A 22704-nucleotide genomic window follows, 5' to 3' on the forward strand; every position below is an offset into this window, starting at 1 on the left:
AAACTTATCTAATTTAAATCCATTACTGCGGGTTCTCTCTTGGAGAGACATCCTCAAGACCTTATTAATATCCCCTTTATTAATACCTATCTTCCACTTATACACTTTGATCAGGTCTCCCCTCATTCTTCGTCTAACAAGTGAATGTAACTTAAGTCTTCAATCTTTCTTCATAAGGAAGATTTCTAATGCTATGTATTAATTTAGTCATCCTACACTGAATGTTTTCTAATGAATTTATGTCCATTCTGTAATATGGAGACCAGAACTGAGCTGCATAATCTAGGTGAGGCCTTACTAATGATGTATAAAGCTGCAGTATGACCTCTGGACTTCTGTTGCTTACACTTCTTGATATAAATCCCAGTAATCTATTTGCCTTATTACGTACGCTTAGGCATTGCTGTCTTGGCTTAAGGTTACTGCTCACCATAACCCCCAAGTCCTTTTCGCAATCTGTATGGCTAAGTTCTACATCATTTAACTTATAAGTACTAGGGTTATGGGCACTCCTAAGCTTCTGAACCTTGCATTTATCTACATTGAACTGCATCTGCCACTTTTCTGACCAAGAATAGAGTTTGTTTAAATCCTCCTGAAGTTCCATAACATCTACGTTTGAATCAATTATCCTACCTATCTTTGTGTCATCGGCGAATTTGCTCATCTCGCTAGTAATTCCCTCATCAAGATCATTGATATATATTATAAACAACAATGGGCCCAAGTCTGATCCCTGTGGAACGCCACTTGTTACAGATCCCCACTCGGATTTAACCCCATTTATGGACACTCTCTGCTTCCTGTCAGTGAGCCATGACTCGATCCACGAGAGCACTTTTCCCCCAATGCCATGAGCTGCCACTTTCTTTAACAGTCTGTGGTGCGGAACTCTATCAAAAGCCTTACTAAAATCTAAGTAAATAATATCAAATTCTTTATCGTGGTCAACAGCCTCAAAAGCTTTACTGAAGAAAGTTAATAAATTAGTTAGACAAGACTGGCCTCTTGTGAATCCATGCTGAGTATCCTTAATCAAGCTATGCTTATCGAGATGGCTTCTTATAATCTCAGCTATAATTGACTCTAGTAATCTGCCTACAATTGAGGTCAGGCTTATTGGTTGGTAATTTGACAGTAACGACTTTTCCCCTGTTTTAAAAATAGGAATTACATTAGCCATCTTCCACATATCAGACACTACACCTGTTTGAAGAGATAAATTAAAAATATTAGTTAATGGTTCACAGAGTTCCATTTTGCATTCCTTAAGAACCCTTGAAAAAACCTCATCAGGACCCAGCGACTTATTTTGCTTCAGTCTGTCTATCTGCTTCACAACCATTTCACTAGTGACTCTGATGTTACATAATTTATCTTCTAGCCCACTATAAAAATTAATTACTGGAATATTGTTAGTGTCTTCCTGTGTAAAAACTGAGAGAAAATAATTATTTAAAATCGAGCACATTTCATTCTCTTTGTCAGTAAGGTGCCCATAGTTATTTTTAAGGGGACCTATCTTATCTCTAACTTTTGTTCTATAGACCTGGAAAAAACTTTTTGGGTTAGTTTTAGAATCCTTAGCAACTTTAATTTCATAGTCCCTTTTAGCTTTTCTTATCCCCTTTTTAATGTTCCTCTTAATGTCAATATACTGATTCATAAGATGACCCTCACCTCTTTTGATACGCCTATAAATTCCTTTCTTATGCCCTAGTAGATATTCGAGCCTATTATTCATCCATTTTGGGTCATTTCTATTTGATCTAATTTCTTTATATGGATAAACGTTCTTTGAGCAGCATGTATAGTGTTCAGAAAACTGTCATATTGATAGCTCTCTTCGTTACCCCAGTCAACAGATAAGTGTTCTCTAAGCCCATCGTAATCTGCTAAGCGAAAATCTGGGACTGTTACTGAGTTATCGCTACTATCGTACTTCCATTCAATGCTAAATGTAATTGATTTGTGGTCGCTAGCACCCAGTTCCTCTGAAATTTCTAAATTATTAACAAGGGATTCATTGTTTGCCATAACTAAGTCAAGCAGGTTATTTCCCCTTGTAGGTTCTGTCACAAACTGCTTCAAAAAACAATCCTGAACTACTTTTAAGAAGTCGTATGATTCTAAATTCCCAGTCAAGAAATTCCAATCAATATGACTAAAGTTAAAAGTCTCCTAGAATTACTACATTATCGTGCCTTGTGGCCTTAACAATTTCCTCCCATAGTAGTCTCCTTTGGTCCCTATCTAAGTTTGGGGGACGGTATATCACTCCTAAAATCAATTTTTCATGCCCCTCTGAAAATTCTATCCAAACAGACTCTGTATGTGTTACTTCAGACTTAATACCCGTTTTTATGCAGCAGTTCAAGCGATCTCGGACATACAATGCCACCCCACCCCCCTTCCCGATACTTCTATCTACTTGGAACAATTTAAAACCCTGAATATGACATTCCGCAGGCATGTCCCGACTTTTTGAATTAAACCATGTCTCAGTTAAGGCAAATACATCAATGTTACCTGCACTAGCAACTAATCTCAACTCGTCCATCTTATTCCTAGCACTACGGCAATTAGCATAAACATTGAAAGACTCTCCTTTCTCTTTACCCTTCCTGCTCATTTCTGTTTTTCTACTAAACCTATTACAGTGGACCCCCGCATACCGTCGGCATCACATAACGTACAATCCGCATACCGCTCGCTTTTATCGCAAAAATTTTGCCTCGCATACCGCTCAAAAACCCGCTCACCGCTCTTCGTCCAAGATGCGTCCAATGTGCGCCCTTAGCCAGCCTCACATGTGCCGCCGGTGGCATTGTTTACCAGCCAGCCTCCGCGGTAACATCCAAGCATACAATCGGAACATTTCGTATTATTACAGTGTTTTTGGTGATTTTATCTGCAAAATAAGTGACCATGGGCCCCAAGAAAGCTTCTAGTGCCAACCCTACAGCAATAAGGGTGAGAATTACTATAGAGATGAAGAAAAAGATCATTGATAAGTATGAAAGTGGAGTGCGTGCCTCCGAGCTGGCCAGGTTGTATAATAAACCCCAATCAACCATCGCTACTATTGGTGGTACAGCTGCTGCTGCTGCTGTACCACCGTCAGCTGCTGCTGCTGCTGCTGTAGTACCGTCTGCTGCTGCTGTAGCATCGTCTGCTGCTGCTGTAGCACTGTCAGCTGCTGCTGCTGTTGTACCACCGTCAGCTGCTGCTGCTGCTGTTGTAGTACCGTCTGCTGCTGCTGTAGTACCATCTGCTGCTGCTGTAGCATCGTCTGCTGCTGCTGTAGCATCGTCTGCTGCTGCTGTAGCACTGTCAGCTGCTGCTGCTGCTGTAGCACCGTCAGCTGCTGCTGCTGCTGTACCACCGTCAGCTGCTGCTGCTGCTGTACCACCGTCAGCTGCTGCTGCTGCTGTACCACCGTCAGCTGCTGCTGCTGCTGTACCACCGTCAGCTGCTGCTGCTGCTGTAGCATCGTCTGCTGCTGCTGCTGTAGCATCGTCTGCTGCTGCTGTAGCATCGTCTGCTGCTGCTGCTGCTGCTGCTGCTTCTGTAGCACTGTTGTTGGTGTGGCTTATTGAGAATACCAAGAAACAATTAACCCCAGAGGATTTGCCACCCAAGATAACCCAAAAAAGTCAGTGTCATCGAAGACTGTCTAACTTATTTCCATTGGGGTCCTTAATCTTGTCTCCCAGGATGCAACCCACACCAGTCGACTAACACCCAGGTGAACAGGGAAAAATGCCTGGAACTAGTGCTCATATTGGTGAATTTAAAGCCAGCAAAGGTTGGTTTGAGAGATTTAAGAATCGTAGTGGCATACACAGTGTGATAAGGCCTGTTCTGGAAGAAAATGCCAAACAGGACCTACAGTACTCAGGAGGAAAAGGCACTCCCAGGACACAGTGTCTCATCAGTCATTGCTGCATCTTCAATAAAGGTAAGTGTCATTTATTCTTCATTTAGTAGAGTAGTACATGCACAATATATATTGTGCATGTACTACTCTACTATTGTGCATGTATCCTTCTCTCTGTGTGTAGGAAAATGTATATTTCATGTGGTAAAAATTTTTTTTCATACTTTTGGGTGTCTTGCACGGATTAATTTGATTTCCATTATTTCTTATGGGGAAAATTCATTCGCATACCGATCATTTCGCATAACAATGAGCCCTCTTGCACGGATTAAAGTTGCTATGCGGGGGTCCACTGTACTGTCCTTATCACCCAAAGTCACTGGCTTTTCAATATCTACCTCGTTCTGCTTATTACTAGTTCCCCTAGAACTCGTAATATTACTACACTGGGACTTCACTGTTTTCCTGCCAAAACCCATACCACTAACTATTCCTAGTTTAAAGTCCTAACTGCTCCCTCCACTGCAGTTGACAGTGCTACCACCCCAGACCTAGATAAGTGAACCCCATCCCTGGCATACATGTCATTTCTGCCATAGAAGAGGTCCCAGTTGTCAATGAATGTTACCGCATTTTCCTTACAGTATTTGTCCAGCCAGCAATTGACACCAATTGCCCTGGACAACCATTCATTTCCAACTCCCCTCCTTGGCAAAACACCACATATGACAGGGTTCCCACCCTTACTCCTATTTATTTCTATTGCTGACCTATACCTGCTAATCAGGTCTTCACTCCTACGTCTGCCAACGTCGTTGCCTCCAGCACTGAGACAGATAATAGGATTGCTCCCATTACCTCTCATGATGTCATCCAGACGGCTAACAATATCCTCTATCCCAGCCCCAGGAAAGCAAACTCTCTGTCTCCTACTCCTGTCCTTCAAGCAGAATGCCCTATCCATATACCTAACTTGGCTATCCCCAACAACAACAATATTCTTACCTTCCTTAATGTCGTCCGTCGTGACGTTCCCAGTAGTCGACTCACATTCGTCGGGTAGCACTGAGAATGTATTAGATGTTTCCACAACAGTTTCCACGGCAGTCTCTTTCTTCTTCATCGTTTCTACCTTTCCATTCGTCCTCTTGATCGTCAACTTCGTTCCCTGCTGTCCAGCCACTGACCAGTTTCCCTTCTTGACCTGAGGACTCAAAACAGGAGAACTACTATGAATCTTCTCGTTTTCCTCGGTCAGTCACTGAATCTCCATCTTCGCCATCATCAATTCTTCCTTAAGCTGCTCGATGAAGGGCATCTTGCTTCAATTCGTAGAGAGCGCGCAAACAGGTCTTCGCAGAGCTAAGTACACGTCACTACTGCGCAAAAGCCAACCCAATCAGGAGCTACTGCGCAGCACGTCCGCACAGCCCAACAGCGATGCATACACCCCCCAACAGCCTAACCAATAATTTTTGTCTGGTCTAGGTTAAGTTTGGTTGGGTTGGGTTATAATTTTAAACTTAATTATCAAAACAAAGCTTCTTTCCTATTTATTTAAACTATAACTGTCTCCATTGCACACAACACTTAATAAAAATTAATTTGCATAATACAGCAAATATCTTCATTTTGTTTATTATAACCTAAATAAACATATTCCACAAATAACTGTTTTTCCCTATGCAATAGGTAACATTGTTATTTATAATATAAATTGTTAACAGATTTCTTTCCCAGGAAAAATGTACGTAATGACCCACAAAACGTAAGCATCATAGTACAGTAGTCCCCTCATATTCACGGAGGATGTGTTCCAAGACCTACTGTGGATACCTGAAAATGCAGATAGTAGCAAACCCTATACAGTGGACCCCCGGTTAACGATATTTTTTTCACTCCAGAAGTATGTTCAGGTGCCAGTACTGACCGAATTTGTTCCCATAAGGAATATTGTGAAGTAGATTAGTCCATTTCAGACCCCCAAACATACACGTACAAACGCACTTACATAATTACACTTACATAATTGGTCGCATTCGGAGGTAATCATTATGCGGGGGTCCACTGTTTATAAGTCTTTTTCATTTACATACATACCTATGATAAAGTTTGATAAATTATGCACAATAAGTCAAGAATTAGCACTTTTTCTTTGATGGGAAGCACTTCATGGCTTCCCTTAGGCTTTGAAGAACTGCCACCATCACTACTTTTGTGCTTTGGTATCATTATTAAGCAAAATTTAAGACTTATTTTCGGGCCATGGTAAATCCTGGATAACTGAAGCTGCAGAAACCGAATCTGTGGATATGGGGGTTCTACTGTACTGTAGAGTACAAATGTATTAGTTTTTTAGATTTACTGTATTCAGTATATAAACATTGAATAATACAACCCTCAAATTTATGGAAATTATGTACATGTAATTAGAGGGCCCCACAAATCTATAATCAATGACTATCACTAAATTCTCTCGTTATAATAAATTTGGTTTCTGATTCAAGTTCATTTTATTTTTCAAGGACCATATCATTTTACTTAAGTAAATCTGCATCAGTGGACCAAGTCCACTACTTCAGAAGACAACATGACAGTCATGAAATATTATTGTACACCCCCTCCCCTAATTAGTCCATTAATGAGAGGTTTTAATAGTTTTGATAACCTAATATTGACATTCCTAAGAATGTCCAGGAAAAAATAATTGAGTGGAAAATTCATTTTAAACATTTTTAATAAAATCCTATACATGTATTTATAATAATCCTAGGTAGTAGGTTGGTAGACAGCAACCGCTCAGGGAGGTATACTACCATCCTGCCAAGTGAGTGTAAAATGAAAGCCTGTACAGGTCAGCCATCGCTAATCCGGCATCACTGGGACCTGTAGTGTGCCGGATTAGTGAGTTTTCCGGATTAGAGTGGTTAGGTTAGAATACACTTGAGTAACTTATCAGTAGAGAGACTTTGTGCTTCATCTTCCTCATTTTCATAACTGCTTTCTCCTCCACTGGCTTCCTGCTGTGGATTTACAACCATCTGCACAATTTCTGAGTCAGTATAATTATGATGCCTTTTCTGTTTACCACAAACCTATGCACAATGGCATGTACATTCACTACTTTTCTTATCATGCTTCCTCTGTCAAGAAACGTGTTCTTATCTCCCTCTTTCTCCATGCTCTCCGCATTTGTGATCCTCAGTTCCTTCAGTCGGAAATTTCCACTCTTCATAACTCATTTTCCCGTCTTGGCTACCCTTCCCATTTCATAGACTCTGCCTTCTAACGTGCTAAATGTAATTTCTTCTCTCCCAAACTCTCTACTCCTGGGAACTCTTCTGTCCTCTGCCTTCCCTACATATCTGGTCTTTCTAATCTCAACAACTCTCTCTGTTCCTTAGACATTAAACTTACTTTTTGTCAGACTAACACTCTTCGCACTAATCTCGTTCATACCTCTCCTCCCTCTACAGATGCTCCTGGTGTCTACTCTATTTCTTGTTCCTCCTGTCCTCTTCAGTACTTTGGAGAAAATGGCCAATCTCTTTCTGACAGACTTAGGGAGCACAAAAGTAGTGTTAGGCTTGCCGACACTAACAATGCTCTCTTCTGTCACGTCAGATCACAGCCATCTTATTGACTGGTCTTCTGCTAAAACTGTCTTCTCTACTTCCAACTTTAACAGTCGCCGTCTGGTTGAATCCTCCCTAATACACAACTTTCCTTTTATGAATCTTAGTCCTGGCTTCGTTCTGTAGATGCCTTCCTTTCCCACTACATTGTAAAATGTTCCAAACTTCAGAACACCCGTGACCTAACCTGATTCCTCCTTTTTCTTCTTCTCCCTCTTCCCCTTTCCATTTTCTCATTTGGATTGTCTTTCTTCTGCCCTGTGTATTTGTTCCTTCTTTATTTATTTATTTAATTTATTTTTCCCCCCTTGGTGTTCTTGCTCTTACCCTCTATGGGCACCTAGCTCCCTTGCAGTGCTTCTCTTTCTTAGTATTTGACTGGCTCCTCCTCTTACTACCTCCCCACTACTACCTTCCACCTCCACTACTACTACTACCTCCTGCATATATATACCCTTCCTGCTCTCCTTTTTGTTAGTGTGACTTTGTAAATGGTCTAAGGCAGACCGAAACGTCGTCGTAACCTCCTCTCTTCTATGTGCAGGTTACACCTACCATCCAACTTACGACCTGCTCGACATACGACCGTGTTTTTTATGCCAAATTTCTGGGAAATAAACAAGTGTTTGTGTTGTACACAGTGTTTATCCTAAACCTTACAGTATAAAATACAGTACTAACAGCATAAAAGTAAAGTAAAACATGAAATACCAAAATAAAACAATAAAATAAAGTCATTACAAAAATGTTATGTTGATATTCAGTAGTAAAATTCGACTTAGGTCCATTTCGACTTGCGACCAGTTTCTCGGAACTGAACTCGGTCGTAAGTCGGATGGTAGGTGTATTTGTGTATCGTTCCAGTCATGGTATTGTGCCTTTTTTTGTTATTTATTGATGAAATTTGAGTCAGTATAATGATGAAATTTGAAATATGCTAGCCGAAATTAGTGACGGATTACTGATGGAACCAGATAACTTATCTGATTGCTGGATTAGTGATGGCCGACCTGCAATTGTTTTACATGATGGTAGGATTGCTGGCATCTTTTTTCAGTCTCATAAATGTACAAGATTTAAGGTACATTTTGCTACTTCTCCTTACACTTGGGTCACACTACATATGCATGTACAAGCATATATATATATACACACCCTTCTGGGTTTTCTTCTATTTTCTTGCAGTTTCTTGTTCTTGTTTATTTCCTCTTATCTCCATGGGGAAGTGGAATAGAATTCTTCCTCCGTAAGTCATGCGTGTCATAAGAGTCGACTAAAATGCTGGGAGCAAGGGGCTAGTAACCCCTTCTCCTGTATACATTACTAAAGTTAAAAAGAGAAACTTGTTTTTCTTTTTGGGCCACCCTGCCTTGGTGAGACATGGCCAGTTTGTTGAAAGAAGTTATAATAATAATAATAATAATAATAATAATAATAATAATAATTATTTCAACATGATACAATGTGTGTACAAAGGTGAATGACATTCAGGTGTGCATGCAGAAAGCCCCTTAATATGCAGAGCATTTTGGGCACACCTAGGACTAACTTAAGATTAAAAATGGAATGGCAATTTCTTAGGAGTTACAATGAATACAAAAGATAGTTGGTTTTCATTGTAGGAGTTGTGTGCCAGTACAAACAAAATAGGCACGGCAAAAAAAGGGGCAAATAAAATAAATTATTCAGTAAAACTGTTGGATAATTGAAGTAGTATGTGAATTTGGAAGGCCGTGAATGTAGGGGATTGACTGTATTCTTCATGCAGTTTTTCAAAATATTTTAGATTTCTACAGATTGTGTATAAGTTAACTTAAGTGCCATTCCAAATAGTATTTGTTATGATTTATATTTTTGGTAGGTACAGTACTATTGTTTATTAAAAGTACAGTAAGTTGTGTGGGCGTGGTGGCAAGTGGGAGTGTGAGGTAATGAATATTGTTTGAGGGGATGGCCAAAAGGTTTAGTGTATATGGGTGAAGTGTATGCATACTGCTGTTGTGTGGCAGGGAGTATAGGTGAATGAGGAGTATCGGTGTTGCTACAGGTGGCTGATGTTCGGGTGAGAGAATATGGTTGAGAGCACACGGGTGTGGAGTGTACTCACCTAATTGTGGTTGCAGGGGTTGAGACTCAGTTCCTGGCCCCCGCCTCTTCACTGATCGCTACTAGGTCCTCTCCCTGCTCCATGAGCTTTATCATACCTCGTCTTAAAGCTTTGTATGGTTTGTGCCTCCACTACATCACTTGCTAGACTATTCCACTTCCTGAGTGTGTGGATGAGGGCTTGCAAGCTAATGAATGGGAGTGTGCGAGGCTGCTAGAGTGAGAGCAGGATACTGGGTGAAGAAGGGTGAGTGAAATTCTAAGTGAAGGGGTGAGAGTGGCCCATGGGTGTATACTGTTACTGCTGTTTCACTTTACCTTCATTCATTGTACATGAAGTATGTGTGGGTGAGGGATGGGTAGAGGCAGATGTGTGGGGATATGCAGGTGAGGGTGAGTGTATCTGGGGGATAGGTGGGTAGAAGTGCAAGGGAGGTCCATGAAAATGGGGGGGGGGGAGTATTAACCCTTTCAGGGTCCGTCCCGTAGATCTACGGCTTTACATTTAGGGTCCAAACCGTAGATCTACGTCATGAGCTCAGCTCACTCTGATAAACTGTGAGTGGTACATTTGGGCCTAGATATGAGAGAATACATCTGTGGTATGTGTGCACCACATAAAACAGATCCTGCAGCACACTGTGTATAATGAGAGAAAAAAACTGAAATCATGATTTTTCGATTAAAACTGCGACTTTGCAGTATTTTTTCTTATGTTTTTTATAGTTGTATTTGCGATTTCTTGGTCTCATTTGATAGAATGGAAGACATATTACAGAAATAGAGATGATTTTGATTGGTTTTAGCACTGGAAATGGCTTGAAACTGAGCTCAAAATAGCAGAAATGTTAAATTTTTGCCGATATTCAAGAGTAAACAAACGACCTCACACGTCTAATACACGCCAGCTGGTGGGTCTAATATGCATTCACAAATATGGTGATGATATTTATACAATTATTACAGTATTACATAACAGTAAATCTGTTATGATTTACTGTTATGGTGTGAATAAAAATTCATTATGTAAATAAAAAATAAAAATGGAATTTATTTGTAAAGCCTCAAAACATAACTAATGAACAGAGGAAATGTTAGTTTAGTTCCAGGAATACCTACATTGTTTATTCTGGACCCTATTTTGAAATTGGAATATTTTGAACTTTGTGTTAAATTGGCCAAATTAACAATTTCCGATCACTTTAATTTGTAGTTGAAACAGTTGACTTGGCGATTTCTTGTGCTCAGTCAATAGAAAAGAAGTAATACTAGTGAAATAGCTAAGAATTTGGTTGACTGGAATAATGTAATTGGCCTAAAATGGGAGTCAAAGTTGGCAAAATCGCCGATTCGTAAATATCGCTGACACATCAAAATTCGCGAGAGCATAATTTCGTCAATTTTCCATCAAATTTCGTACTTTTTGTTTTATTACCTTCACAAAAAGATTCTCTACCATTTCATAAGAAAAAATAACAAATTTTTTTTTTTTGAAAATTCTTGGACACTGGGGCACCACTTCAGATTTGGGCCTTGGACCCTGAAGGGGTTAATGAAGGGTAGCTGTGGGAGATGGGCAAAGGTGGGGTCAATAATAAGTGTCGGTGGGGAGTGGGATGTATGTTGGCCAGGTGAGGTGATGACGGAGGGCTCAGGCACTAAAGCAATCAGACAAGTGAGAACATGAATTTTCATATTTACTATATTAAAATTAACTAGATTTGACTTTAATATGTAAAATGTTAATGCTGTTATACAGTATGTACAGTCATTCTCCTGAATTCACATGCATTAAGTTCCTTGAGAGGCTCAACAGATTTAGAATTCATAAAATATACAAAAATATATCTGCAAAGAAAATTTTGTTTCAGATTTGGGTTTATTTTGTTTCAGAGGACATAACATTACAACACTCTAATCTGGTTAATATTAACCCTTTCGGGGTTTCGGCCGTGCCAGTATGGCTTACGCGCCATGGTTTTTGGCATACTAGTACGCATAAATTCTAGCGCCCTGAAATCTAGCAAGAGAAAGCTGGTAGGATGGGTCTATGTGGTCAGTGTGTGCAGTATAAAAAAAATCCTGCAGCACACAGTACATAATGAGAAAAAAAAAAACTTTACCGTGTTTTTGGTTTAAAACAGCGACTTTGCACTGTATTTTCGTATGGTATTTATTGTTGTATTCTAGTTTTCCTGGTCTCATTGTATAGAATGGAAGACATATTACAGAAATTGAGATGATTTTGACTGGTTTTACAATGAAAAGTACCTTGAAATTGAGCTCAAAGTAGCAGAAATGTTCGATTTTTACAAAAGTTCAAAAGTAAACAAATCATGCTAAGCGTCCAATACACATCAACTGGTGAGTCTAATATTCTTTCACAAGTGCGCCGATATTATTTATACCATTTCTACACTAATGCAGTAGTCTGCATAACAGTAAATCTTACTATTTTTGTGAGTATAAAAAATCAAAGTGGAAAGCAAAAGAAATGTAAGAGGGGCCTGGGGATGTGACTAATGAACAGAGGAAATGTTATTTTAGTGCCAGGAATGTCTTTCTTGTTTATTCTGGACCCTATTTGGAAATTGGCATCTTTTGAAATTTGTGTGAAATTGGCAAAATTGCTAAATTCTGATCACTTTATTGGATAGTTGAAATCGGTAAATGGGTGATTTCTTGTACTCATTCGATAGAAAAAACGAAATTCTAGCGAAATAGTTATGATTTTTGTCGACTAGTACACTGGAATTGGCCAAAAATAGGGCTCAAAATGGGCAAAATCGCCGATGCGTAAACATCGTCGAGACCTCTAGCTTCACGAGAGCATAATTCCGTAAGTTTTCCATCAAATTTCATACTTTTGGTGTCATTATGATCGGGAAAAGATTCTCTATCTTTTTATAAGAAAAAATAATTTTTCTTTTTTTAAATTTTGGTGACCCTGAGAACAAGTCTCTGAGAGGGACTGGCAACCCTCAAAGGGTTAACACTTGTGTAAAGAATGACTAAAGAGAAAAGAGATCTGGCTGTGGGAAAGTCATTACACACATTTTGAATGAAATGCTATGGTTAGTTTTAACCTTTAAACTGCTGAAGCGTTTTAAATAAATATTCCCTCAGTCCTGGCGATTTTGTGGCAAAAAATGATTTTATCATGACCAAAAATTTTCCATTTTTTTAAAAGTGTAATAAGACTTGGACTGAGTAAAATTGCAGTAGTACTTACGGAGATGTGAAGGCTTGAAAGTGACCTATGCCTGTGTGTTCTTATAGCATGTATGCATAGTTCAGTAATACTAAGGAAATGGCATTTTCTAACTCACAGTACTTTGCACACATGATTTTTTTTATACTGCACTCACCTACAGCCCACACCTGTTTACTCTCATGGAGGCCTAACCAGACTGATTAGGACCATTATGGAGGCCCAAAAATTTTGGCATAATGTCAGTTTCCCCAGCTGGCATAAATTTGTCATTGGCAGCATAAGGGTTAATTATAGTGATTGTGTACCAAGCCTCTAAAAATGGGGGTCATGAAAAAAAATGCAGCACAGTAATTACATTTGCTGATTTATGCTGGTTGTTTGTTGGTAAAAATGTTGAGTATTTAAATCCCATGAATTTGTAAACTCTAAAATTTAGGATTTGACTGTACAGTACATGAAAAAATTTAATAAATTAATGCAACTTATTTTTACATCTAATAAATTAATGCAACTTATTTAAACATGTTAATTTATGAACTTAATGTGTAATTATATGATTGTACAATATAAGATTTGACCAACCATAAAGGAGATGTGAGCTTATTCTGATATAGTTGATCATTATGTACTACTTAAAAATAAACATTAAAAAAATCTTCAAAATATTTTATATATTTGTTTGCACAAATGTTTTAAAGCATTGTTTATTCAAGTTCAAATGTTGACTTAGATCTTACACTAGAGAATGCCTAACATAAGCTATAGTGATGTTTCTTTGCCATTTATCTTATCTTTGTATTGCCAGCTCTGTGTTTGGTCACCTACTCGGTTTGGCCATCTTAGTTACTGTCAACATCAGCAAACTGGAACAACTTCATGTCCCTGTTATCAGCAGTAGAACAATTGACTGAGGTACAAACAGTAATGCTATTTTACTTTGAATAACTTTTGAATTATCTTGTGGTTTGGATCTGTTACTATAAAACAGGATATTTATTTTCCAACAAATGTAACTAGATGAGTATAAAGTTGGGGAAATTTACACAAAATGGTATTTTTTTTGAAAGTCCATAATGTACACCATGTTTTGGACAAAATGCAAAGCTTAGATATAAAGTGGAATCCTGGTTTTCATCTGGTTCGGTTATCGTACAATTCAGTTTTCGACCACTTTTCGGCGAAATCTTCCCCGTTTTCATACATCCGCTTGGAAATCATCTGTACCAGACGTGTCCGCCTGCCCACGGGATGTGGTCGCTCATACGTTCGTGACTCAGTCTGCCTTTGTTACTCGTTCACTAAGAATGTCCCTCAAGTCTTAATGCCATAGTAATAATACTAGTACTTAATAATAATCAATCTTATTTTACATTAATATAGACATTTTCATTAATCTATCTATGATATTTTCTTCAAAATTATATAAGAAACACGTTACATTGCATATTAACATGCAGTGTTTATATGCTATGGACGAGTGGTAGTTGGGTGGAGGGAAAACATTGTTTTTTCTGGTCAAGCACCAGAGAAAACGTGTATGAATCTGCGTGGGCCCAGTCACCCCCCCCTTAATACATAATGCTTTTGTTTACAATTCTTTGCATGAATTATTCATTACCTCTCCCTTTGTTTATGATGGCATCTAAAGGTAGTTGTTAGAAATGATTAAACTCAGTGAACATGGTATGTCGATGGTAATAATATGGCTCAGGGCCGCATTTTATATCGTGTAGCTATGCAGGTAGGTGTAGTTATGTAGCCCAGGCAGATTACATACCTACATCTACCGACTACCTGCACCGGACTTCCTACAAATAAGTGTTACTCACCTCTCGCCCTACATTAAGACTACAAATATTTTAAGGTAAGTAATGAATGTACTGTGTATGTATTTTACTTTTATTGTGTTTTTTAATGCCTAGTTCTATTACTAACTTAATACTATAAGTTAGTGTAAACTTGACAACCCTATGCTTGTTGTGGAATCCATTGTGGCTTTGGGGAAGTAATCAGGGTTGGATGTGAGTGGCTAGGAATTGGAAGAGTTGGTGGACGATCACAGGGAAGAGCTAACCACTGAAGAGCTGCAACAATATAGTTATTCTCTATAAAATTTATTTTTTGTTAATATTTTTGGGTATCTGGAGAGGACTAATTGGATTTACATTATTTCTTATGGGAAATATTACTTCAGTGTTCTCTCAAATCGGTTTTTGGCTGACCTTCTGGAACGGATTAAAGATGAAAACTGGGGTTCCATTGTAAAAATACAATTCAGTTCAATTCAGTTCAAGTTTATTCTCTATAAGGGTTACAATGTGGGGTTTACAGGTTTTGGGTATTGTGTGATTTACATGTTATAAAATACTAATTACAGAGGGGGCCACTAGGACACCTAGCGTGACTAGGCATTTCTGGCAGACTTAGATTAATTCTTAACATTAAATCCTTACAGATTATGGTATTGAGGCTTAGTGACTACATCATAATTTGTGAGTTTAGCAATGTGAATGCTTTTGTTTTGGCACAATACAAAGTGTCAATATTGGAGTATCATAGGCAAACTTATAACTAGTTAGGAATTATTATTTTAAGATTAAGATTAGTATTTCTGGGTTTATAGTCAGTGGGTGAGTGAGTATAATTGTGAACCACCAGGTGGTTATCATGTAGTTAGTTGTCGGGGTGTATCAGGGAGATGAGATGTTTTCTAACTGTAGTTTTGAAAGTGATGAATGTGTCTGCAGTTCTAGAGTTTTCAGGCAGGGTGTTCCAGATTTTAGGTCCTTTGAAATACATTGAATTTTTGTAAAGGTTTAGTTGAACACGTGTGTGTGTGTGTGTGTGCGCGTGTGTGCGTGTGTGCGTGTGTGCGTGTGTGTGTGTGTGTACTCACCTAGTTGTGGTTGCAGGGGTTGAGTCATAGCTCCTGGCCTCACCTCTTCACTGGCCTCTCCTGGGTCACTCTCCCTGCACCATGAGCTTTGTCATACCTCTGCTTAAAGCTATGAATGGATCCTGCCTCCACTACATTGCTTCCCACACTGTTCCTCTTCCTGACTACTCTGTGACTGAAGAAATACTTCCTAACATCCCTGTGATTCATCTGTGTCTTCAATCTCCAGTTGTGTCCCCTTGTTGGTGTGTCCCATCTCTGGGACATTCTGTCTCTGTCCACCTTGTCAATTCTTCTCAGTACATGTATTTTATATGTTGTTATCATGTCCCCCCCATCTCTCCTGTTCTTCAGTGTCGTCAGGTCGATTTCCCTTAACCTCTCCTCATAGGACATACCCCTTAGCTCTGGAACTAGTTTTGTTGCAAACCTTTGCACTTTCTCTAGTTTCTTTACGTGCTTGGCTAGATGTGGGTTCCAAACTGGTGCCGCATGCTCCAATATGGGTCTAACACACAGTGTACAGGGTCCTGAACGATTCCTTATTTAGATGGCGGAATGCTGTTCTTAGATTTGCTAGGCTCCCATATGCTGCAGCAGTTATTTGGTTGATGTGTGCCTCAGGAGATGTGCCTGGTGTTATACTCACTTCAAGATCATTTTCCTTGAGTGAGGTTTGTAGTCTCTGTCCCCCTAGACTGTACTCCATCTGCAGTCTTCTTTGCCCTTCCCCAGTCTTCATGACTTTGCACTTGGTGGGGTTGAACTCCAGGAGCCAATTGCTGGACCAGGCCTGCAGCCTGTCTAGATCCCTTTGTAGTTCTTCCTGGTCCTCGTCCAATTGAATTATTCTCGTCAACTTCACATCTGCAAACAGGGACACTTCGGAGTCTATTCCTTCCGTTATGTCGTTCACAAATACCAGAAACGGCACCAGTCCTAAGACACTCCTGTGGAACCCCACTCGTCCCAGGTGCCCACTCTGACACCTCTCTGCGTACCATGACTCACTGCTGTCTTCCTGACAGGTATTCCCTGTTCCATTGTAGTGCCTTCCCTGTTATCCCTACTTGGTCTTCCAGTTTTTACACTAATCTCTTGTGTGGAACTGTGTCAAACGCCTTCTTGCAGTCCAGGAAAATGCAATCTACCTACCCTCTCTCTCTTGTCTTACTGCTGTCACCATGTCGCAATTATTACTACAGAAAAAGCAATTATTACTACAGAAAAAGCGTCCTTCCTCCAAAATTTCCACCAGTCAACTATAGTGATAATACAGCATTTATTGTGGTGGAGACGAAAAAAAACTAGAAAAGCTAGATACAGCGATTGATAAACAAGGGTTGAGGCTCGACCGTTCGTCATTGTAGGAGCTGCCAGAAATCACCGGTTTCTTCAACACGCAAGTTATACTTTTGTATCAATCAAATCACATATTACTCGGGTAGATAATTTCCAGTAGATCCTTCATGTGTTAGCCCAAATCACCGACCAGTGTGTTTTAAATAAGTGACCCACTGATCAGATCAGATAGACTGGTCTGAACCCTCGACTGGTCCGAACCCTTGACTGGTCCGAACCCTTGACTGGTCCGAACCCTTGCCTGGTTTCAAACGGATTCGTTGGACAATAAAGCAGACTGTAAACGGATGGGGTTGTAGGCGCCCTTATCAAACACAAACAATAAATATAAATCAGGAACGTACACGGTAAGCTGTCCAATATACTGTACAAGTACAGTTAGAAATAGAAATACAAATAGCTAGAGCTTCATTTAAGGAGGTTATTAATAGAATATTCAAGAGGTTGCTAGTAGAATTACAGTAAATCAACCATTCAAATCATTATGAAGCTCTGTGTAGTCTGCGGTCAATCAAACAAACGGGCTTCCACATGGATAAATTGTCATTTTTGTGGAAATTGGTGTCACGCCCCTTGTGCACATATCCAAGAACTATCTACAAGCAGTATTAAAACAGGGAAGTGTTTTTGGGTATGCCCAAATGAGATAAATCTGTGGACTAAAATCACAAGGGTATTAAAAGAGGATAACATCAAAGCTGCTTTCATAGAAAACCTGGAAGCTTTCTACAACAGATGGGAACATAAAAAGTCTGGGCTGAATGGTACTGCCCTTGATACTGGCCATGTAGTCAGAAACTGTAAGGCTGGAGGTGATGTCCTGGTAGTCAGTAAATGTGGGGCTGATAGTGCTGTCCTGGGAGACAGTAATTGTGAAGCTGGAGGTGCTGTCCTGGGAGACAGTAATGGTGAAGCTGGTAGTGCTGTCCTGGGAGACAGTAATGGTGAAGCTGATTTTGTCCAGGTAGTCGGGAATTATACGCAGGAAGGAATACTTATAAATGACCTCATAGGGGACAGGAGCTGTAGTAGGGAAACAAGTGTAGTCAAAGATAAGATAAAACTAATATTGCAAACTAGAAATACCACAGGAAATAGCAAACAAGAGGACTCCACTAGCAATAGTGAGGATATATTACCAAAAACAATTGGTGGGAGCTCCATTGTTGGTGCTAGGGAGGATAGGAATAAGACAGGGAAACATGCACCAACAGGGAATACAGTCACAGAAACCCAAGGCAAACGGAAACCAAGCCTGTGCACATACTATGCACTTGGTATCTGCAGGCATGGGAAATCTGGAAAAATAGACGGGACGTGCAACTATGACCACCCTAGAAAATGCCATACCCATATGACAACAGGAAAATGCAAACTCCCTTCCTGTAAGCTTTTTCACCCTGAACTGTGTACCTCTTCAGTACAGGAAAGACTGTGCTATAACTTAAATTGCCAGGCACACCATCTAAAGGGGACAAAAAGATACAAAACATCCTGGCCATGGGAAAACCTGGGGGGTAGCCACAGCCACTGAAGAGGGAGAGGTTTTTTAGTGCCAGGAAGGAAAAAAAACTGGCAGGAAATGGCAGAAATCGTACACCAAATCCAGTCATTCCTGGAGTGGAACCACAGTCGATGGCCTCCACTCCAAACCAACAGATACAGATACTAATGCCGGAAAAAAAATCCCCCCCCAGTACCAACAATACCACCAGTCCGATGACATTCTTCTTTGCAAATATACAGGGTCTAAAGCCAGCAACAAACAACAAAATACCTTTCATCCGTGGACTGCTTGCAGAGGCAAAGGCAATGTTCGCGGCTTTCACTGAGACCCACATAAAGGATCACTTGGACAACGAAATATGGATCCCAGGTTACAACCTATACAGATGTGACAGAGTGAACAGGCAAAAGGGGGGGGGGGTTGGTCTGTACATTGCAGAGTCACTTGTTTGCACAGAAATGCTTAATGCCTCAAATGATGTAGTGGAAGTTTTAGCAGTAAAGGTCGAGAACCAAAACCTAGTCATTTTGGTAGTCTACAAGCCTCCGGATGCAACATCCCAGCAATTCCAGGAACAGCTGTTAAAAATTGACCACTGTCTGGAAAATCTTCCAGCTCCTGCACCCAACATCTTGCTCCTGGGGGATTTCAACTTAAGGCATCTAATGAAAAGCAAGGGTGTCACTAGCACGTTAAGAGACCATACAATAAGTGTCAGGGGCCCAAGACTGTTCAACTGCCTCCCAGCATACATAAGGGGGATTACCAACAGACCCCTGGCAGTCTTCAAGCTGGCACTGGACAAGCACCTAAAGTCGGTTCCTGATCAGCCGGGCTGTGGCTCGTACGTTGGTTTGAGTGCAGCCAGCAGCAACAGCCTGGTTGATCAGGCTCTGATCCACCAGGAGGCCTGGTCACAGACCGGGCCGCGGGGGCGTTGACCCCCAGAACTCTCTCCAGGTAAACTCCAGGTAATGTCATAGAACTCCAGTAGGTTTGTGATACAGGATTTCCCATCCCTGAAATTGTGTTGGCTGTTGTTGATAAGCTCATTTCTTTCTAGGTGTTCCACCACTCTTCTCCTGATAATCTTCCTCATGACTTTGCATACTATACAAGTCAGTGACACTGGTCTATAGTTTAGTGCTTCTTGTCTGTCCCATTTTTTAAAAACTGGGACTACATTTGCTGTCTTCCATACCTCAGGTAATCTCTCTGTTTCGATAGATGTGTTGAATATTGTTGTTAGGGGTACACATAGCACCTCTGCACCCATCTCAGGACCCATGGAGAGATGTTATCTGGCCCCATCACCTTTGAGGTGTCTAGCTCGCTCTGAAGCCTCTTCACTTCTTCCTCGGTTGTATGTATTGTGTCCAACACTTGGTGGTGTACTCCACCTGTGTGTGTGTGTGTGTGTGTGTGTGTGTGTGTGTGTGTGTGTGTGTGTGTGTGTGTGTGTGTGTGTTATATTATATATAAACAAACAAACAAACAAACACTCTATTCAAATTAAAAAACCCAAAATTTGCAACAGCTTTCTGAAGGCTCTCTCATATTTAAACAAACAATACCTTCAAAATGTTGTCATTGTCTAAAAACATCACTCAGATTTGATGGAATATTAATATATAACAATCATAAACATTTTTCATTTGTATCTTATACCCCTACCTTATGTAATTGCTGCTTCTTCATTGAAATCTAATTCATTATATTATGTATTGGCTTTATTCACACTGAATTTCACATAGAACTTAAATTACATTTTATAATTTTTTTTCCACGTACTTTTCCTTAGAATTTACAAAAAGATGTAATCCCAGAGCTGACTCAGTATTGCAATTCTAGGACATTAAATTTTCTTTGATTTTGACCGTTGATGATTCTAAGAACTTAATCTATTTCATATTCTTTTACAGTATAACCTTATATAGTTTGTTGTTATCATATCTTCCCTTCTTCCTGTCAGCCAGCTTGGGCAGCTTGTGTTTTCAGCCTTTCATTATAACTCATATTTTGTTTTAGCTCTAGGTTACACTTTGTACCTCTTCTTTGGACTTTTCCATCTGATCCACTTTTTTGAGTTGTGAAGACAATTTATGTTGTAAACAGTTTTTTCAGCATCTTTCCATGCATATGTTGCATTTGAAAACTCTTTTATAGCCTGTAAGAAATAATAAGGGATGGATGCCAGACAAAAACAATGCCTCAGCTCTTGCATTACAGATTTTTTTTTACAGTGCAGTATTTCAGTTTTATGAATGGTATTCAATTTTATGTGTATTGACTATGTACCATTGTATTTATATTTTTTTATATATTTTTTTTATCTCTGAGCAGTATTTATTGTTGAGATCTGATACCAGTGATTGCTTCTTCAATCCTTGGCAATGGGATCATCATACCTGTATCTTCTGCCTCTCACGGTCTTCGTACTCTTCCCTGCTACCTTCATTATCACGTATGTAAAAACCTGTGAAACCTCATAATTTATATAGTGATTTTGTTAATAATATTCCTAGAATGGCATCAGCTTCCTAGTTAATTTCTGTGGTTAAAAGACTCTTTCCACAGCATAAATGTAATGGTTTGATAAGTCATTAACCATATTTAATAACTTGCAACAGGTACACCATATCAGTTTTGCTGCACCATACTGAGCCAGACTTTCCATACATCAGTGATACAGGAACATACTCCCCTGAGAGCTGTATCTTTGGCCAAGCCCTGAACATAGGGGCTTTTGCTAGTAAGTTATTTTTTGCTTTAAAATCTTGGAACAGTGTATTAAAAAAATAAACTTTTTTTGAGAAGCTGGTACTGGATTTTTTTTCACCATTGTTTTAAGTTTTATTGACTGTATTTTAAAAGTTTATAGCAGTTAAAGATCAAGTGGCTCACATCTGAAGCACCTGGATTCAATACCAGCACAAGTGGAAATGAGCATATTTCCTTACACCTGTTCCCTCTTTTTCACCGAGCAGTAAATAATTACTGTATTCGGGTGTTAGCCATCTGCTTTGGGTTTCATCGTGAGAAAGATCAAAGGACCATAGTGGAAATAAGCCAGATATAGTGATTTTATTATTTTATTCTGTGTTTAATATTAGCCCTCTTGGTTAATATTTATTTATTATCACACTGGCCGATTCCCACCAAGGCAGGGTGGCCCGAAAAAGAAAAACTTTCACCATCATTCACTCCATCACTCTTTTGCCAGAAGGGTGCTTTACACTACAGTTTTTAAACTGCAACATTAACACCCCTCCTTCAGAGTGCAGGCACTGTACTTCCCATCTCCAGGACTCAAGTCCGGCCTGCCAGTTTCCCTGAACCCCTTCATAAATGTTACTTTGCTCACACTCCAACAGCACGTCAAGTATTAAAAACCATTTGTCTCCATTCACTCCTATCAAACACGCTCGCGCATGCCCGCTGGAAGTCCAAGCCCCTCACACACAAAACCTCCTTTACCCCCTCCCTCCAACCTTTCCTAGGCCGACCCCTACCCCGCCTTCCTTCCACTACAGACTGATACACTCTTGAAGTCACTCTGTTTCGCTCCATTCTCTCTACATGTCCGAACCACCTCAACAACCCTTCCTCAGCCCTCTGGACAACAGTTTTGGTAATCCCGCACCTCCTCCTAACTTCCAAACTACGAATTCTCTGCATTATATTCACACCACACATTGCCCTCAGACATGACATCTCCACTGCCTCCAGCCTTCTCCTCGCTGCAACATTCATCACCCATGCTTCACACCCATGTAAGAGCGTTGGTAAAACTATACTCTCATACATTCCCCTCTTTGTCTCCAAGGACAAAGTTCTTTGTCTCCACAGACTCCTAAGTGCACCACTCACCCTTTTCCCCTCATCAATTCTATGATTCACCTCATCTTTCATAGACCCATCTGCTGACACGTCCATGAAAGATGAGGTGAATCATAGAATTGATGAGGGGAAAAGGGTGAGTGGTGCACTTAGGAGTCTGTGGAGACAAAGAACTTTGTCCTTTGAGGCAAAGAGGGGAATGTATGAGAGTATAGTTTTACCAACGCTCTTATATGGGTGTGAAGCATGGGTGATGAATGTTGC

General features: G+C 39.9%; 1 protein-coding gene across 6 annotated transcripts in view; it reads left to right on the forward strand.

The window, feature by feature from the left end:
- Positions 1-22704, forward strand: part of LOC128690948 (DNA damage-regulated autophagy modulator protein 2) — a 77406-nt gene that overhangs the window by 17913 nt on the left and 36789 nt on the right. For all 6 annotated transcript variants that reach the window (XM_070088465.1, XM_070088460.1, XM_070088462.1 and 3 more), the window contains exons 2-4: positions 13641-13747; positions 20944-21064; positions 21231-21352. In XM_070088465.1, the coding sequence (XP_069944566.1) occupies positions 20994-21064; positions 21231-21352 (193 nt within the window). In that variant the 5' untranslated portion in view covers positions 13641-13747; positions 20944-20993. The remainder of the gene's footprint in view (positions 1-13640; positions 13748-20943; positions 21065-21230; positions 21353-22704) is intronic.

This window comes from Cherax quadricarinatus, chromosome 24 (assembly GCF_038502225.1).
Source record: "Cherax quadricarinatus isolate ZL_2023a chromosome 24, ASM3850222v1, whole genome shotgun sequence".
Classification (NCBI taxonomy): Eukaryota; Metazoa; Arthropoda; class Malacostraca; order Decapoda; family Parastacidae; genus Cherax; species Cherax quadricarinatus.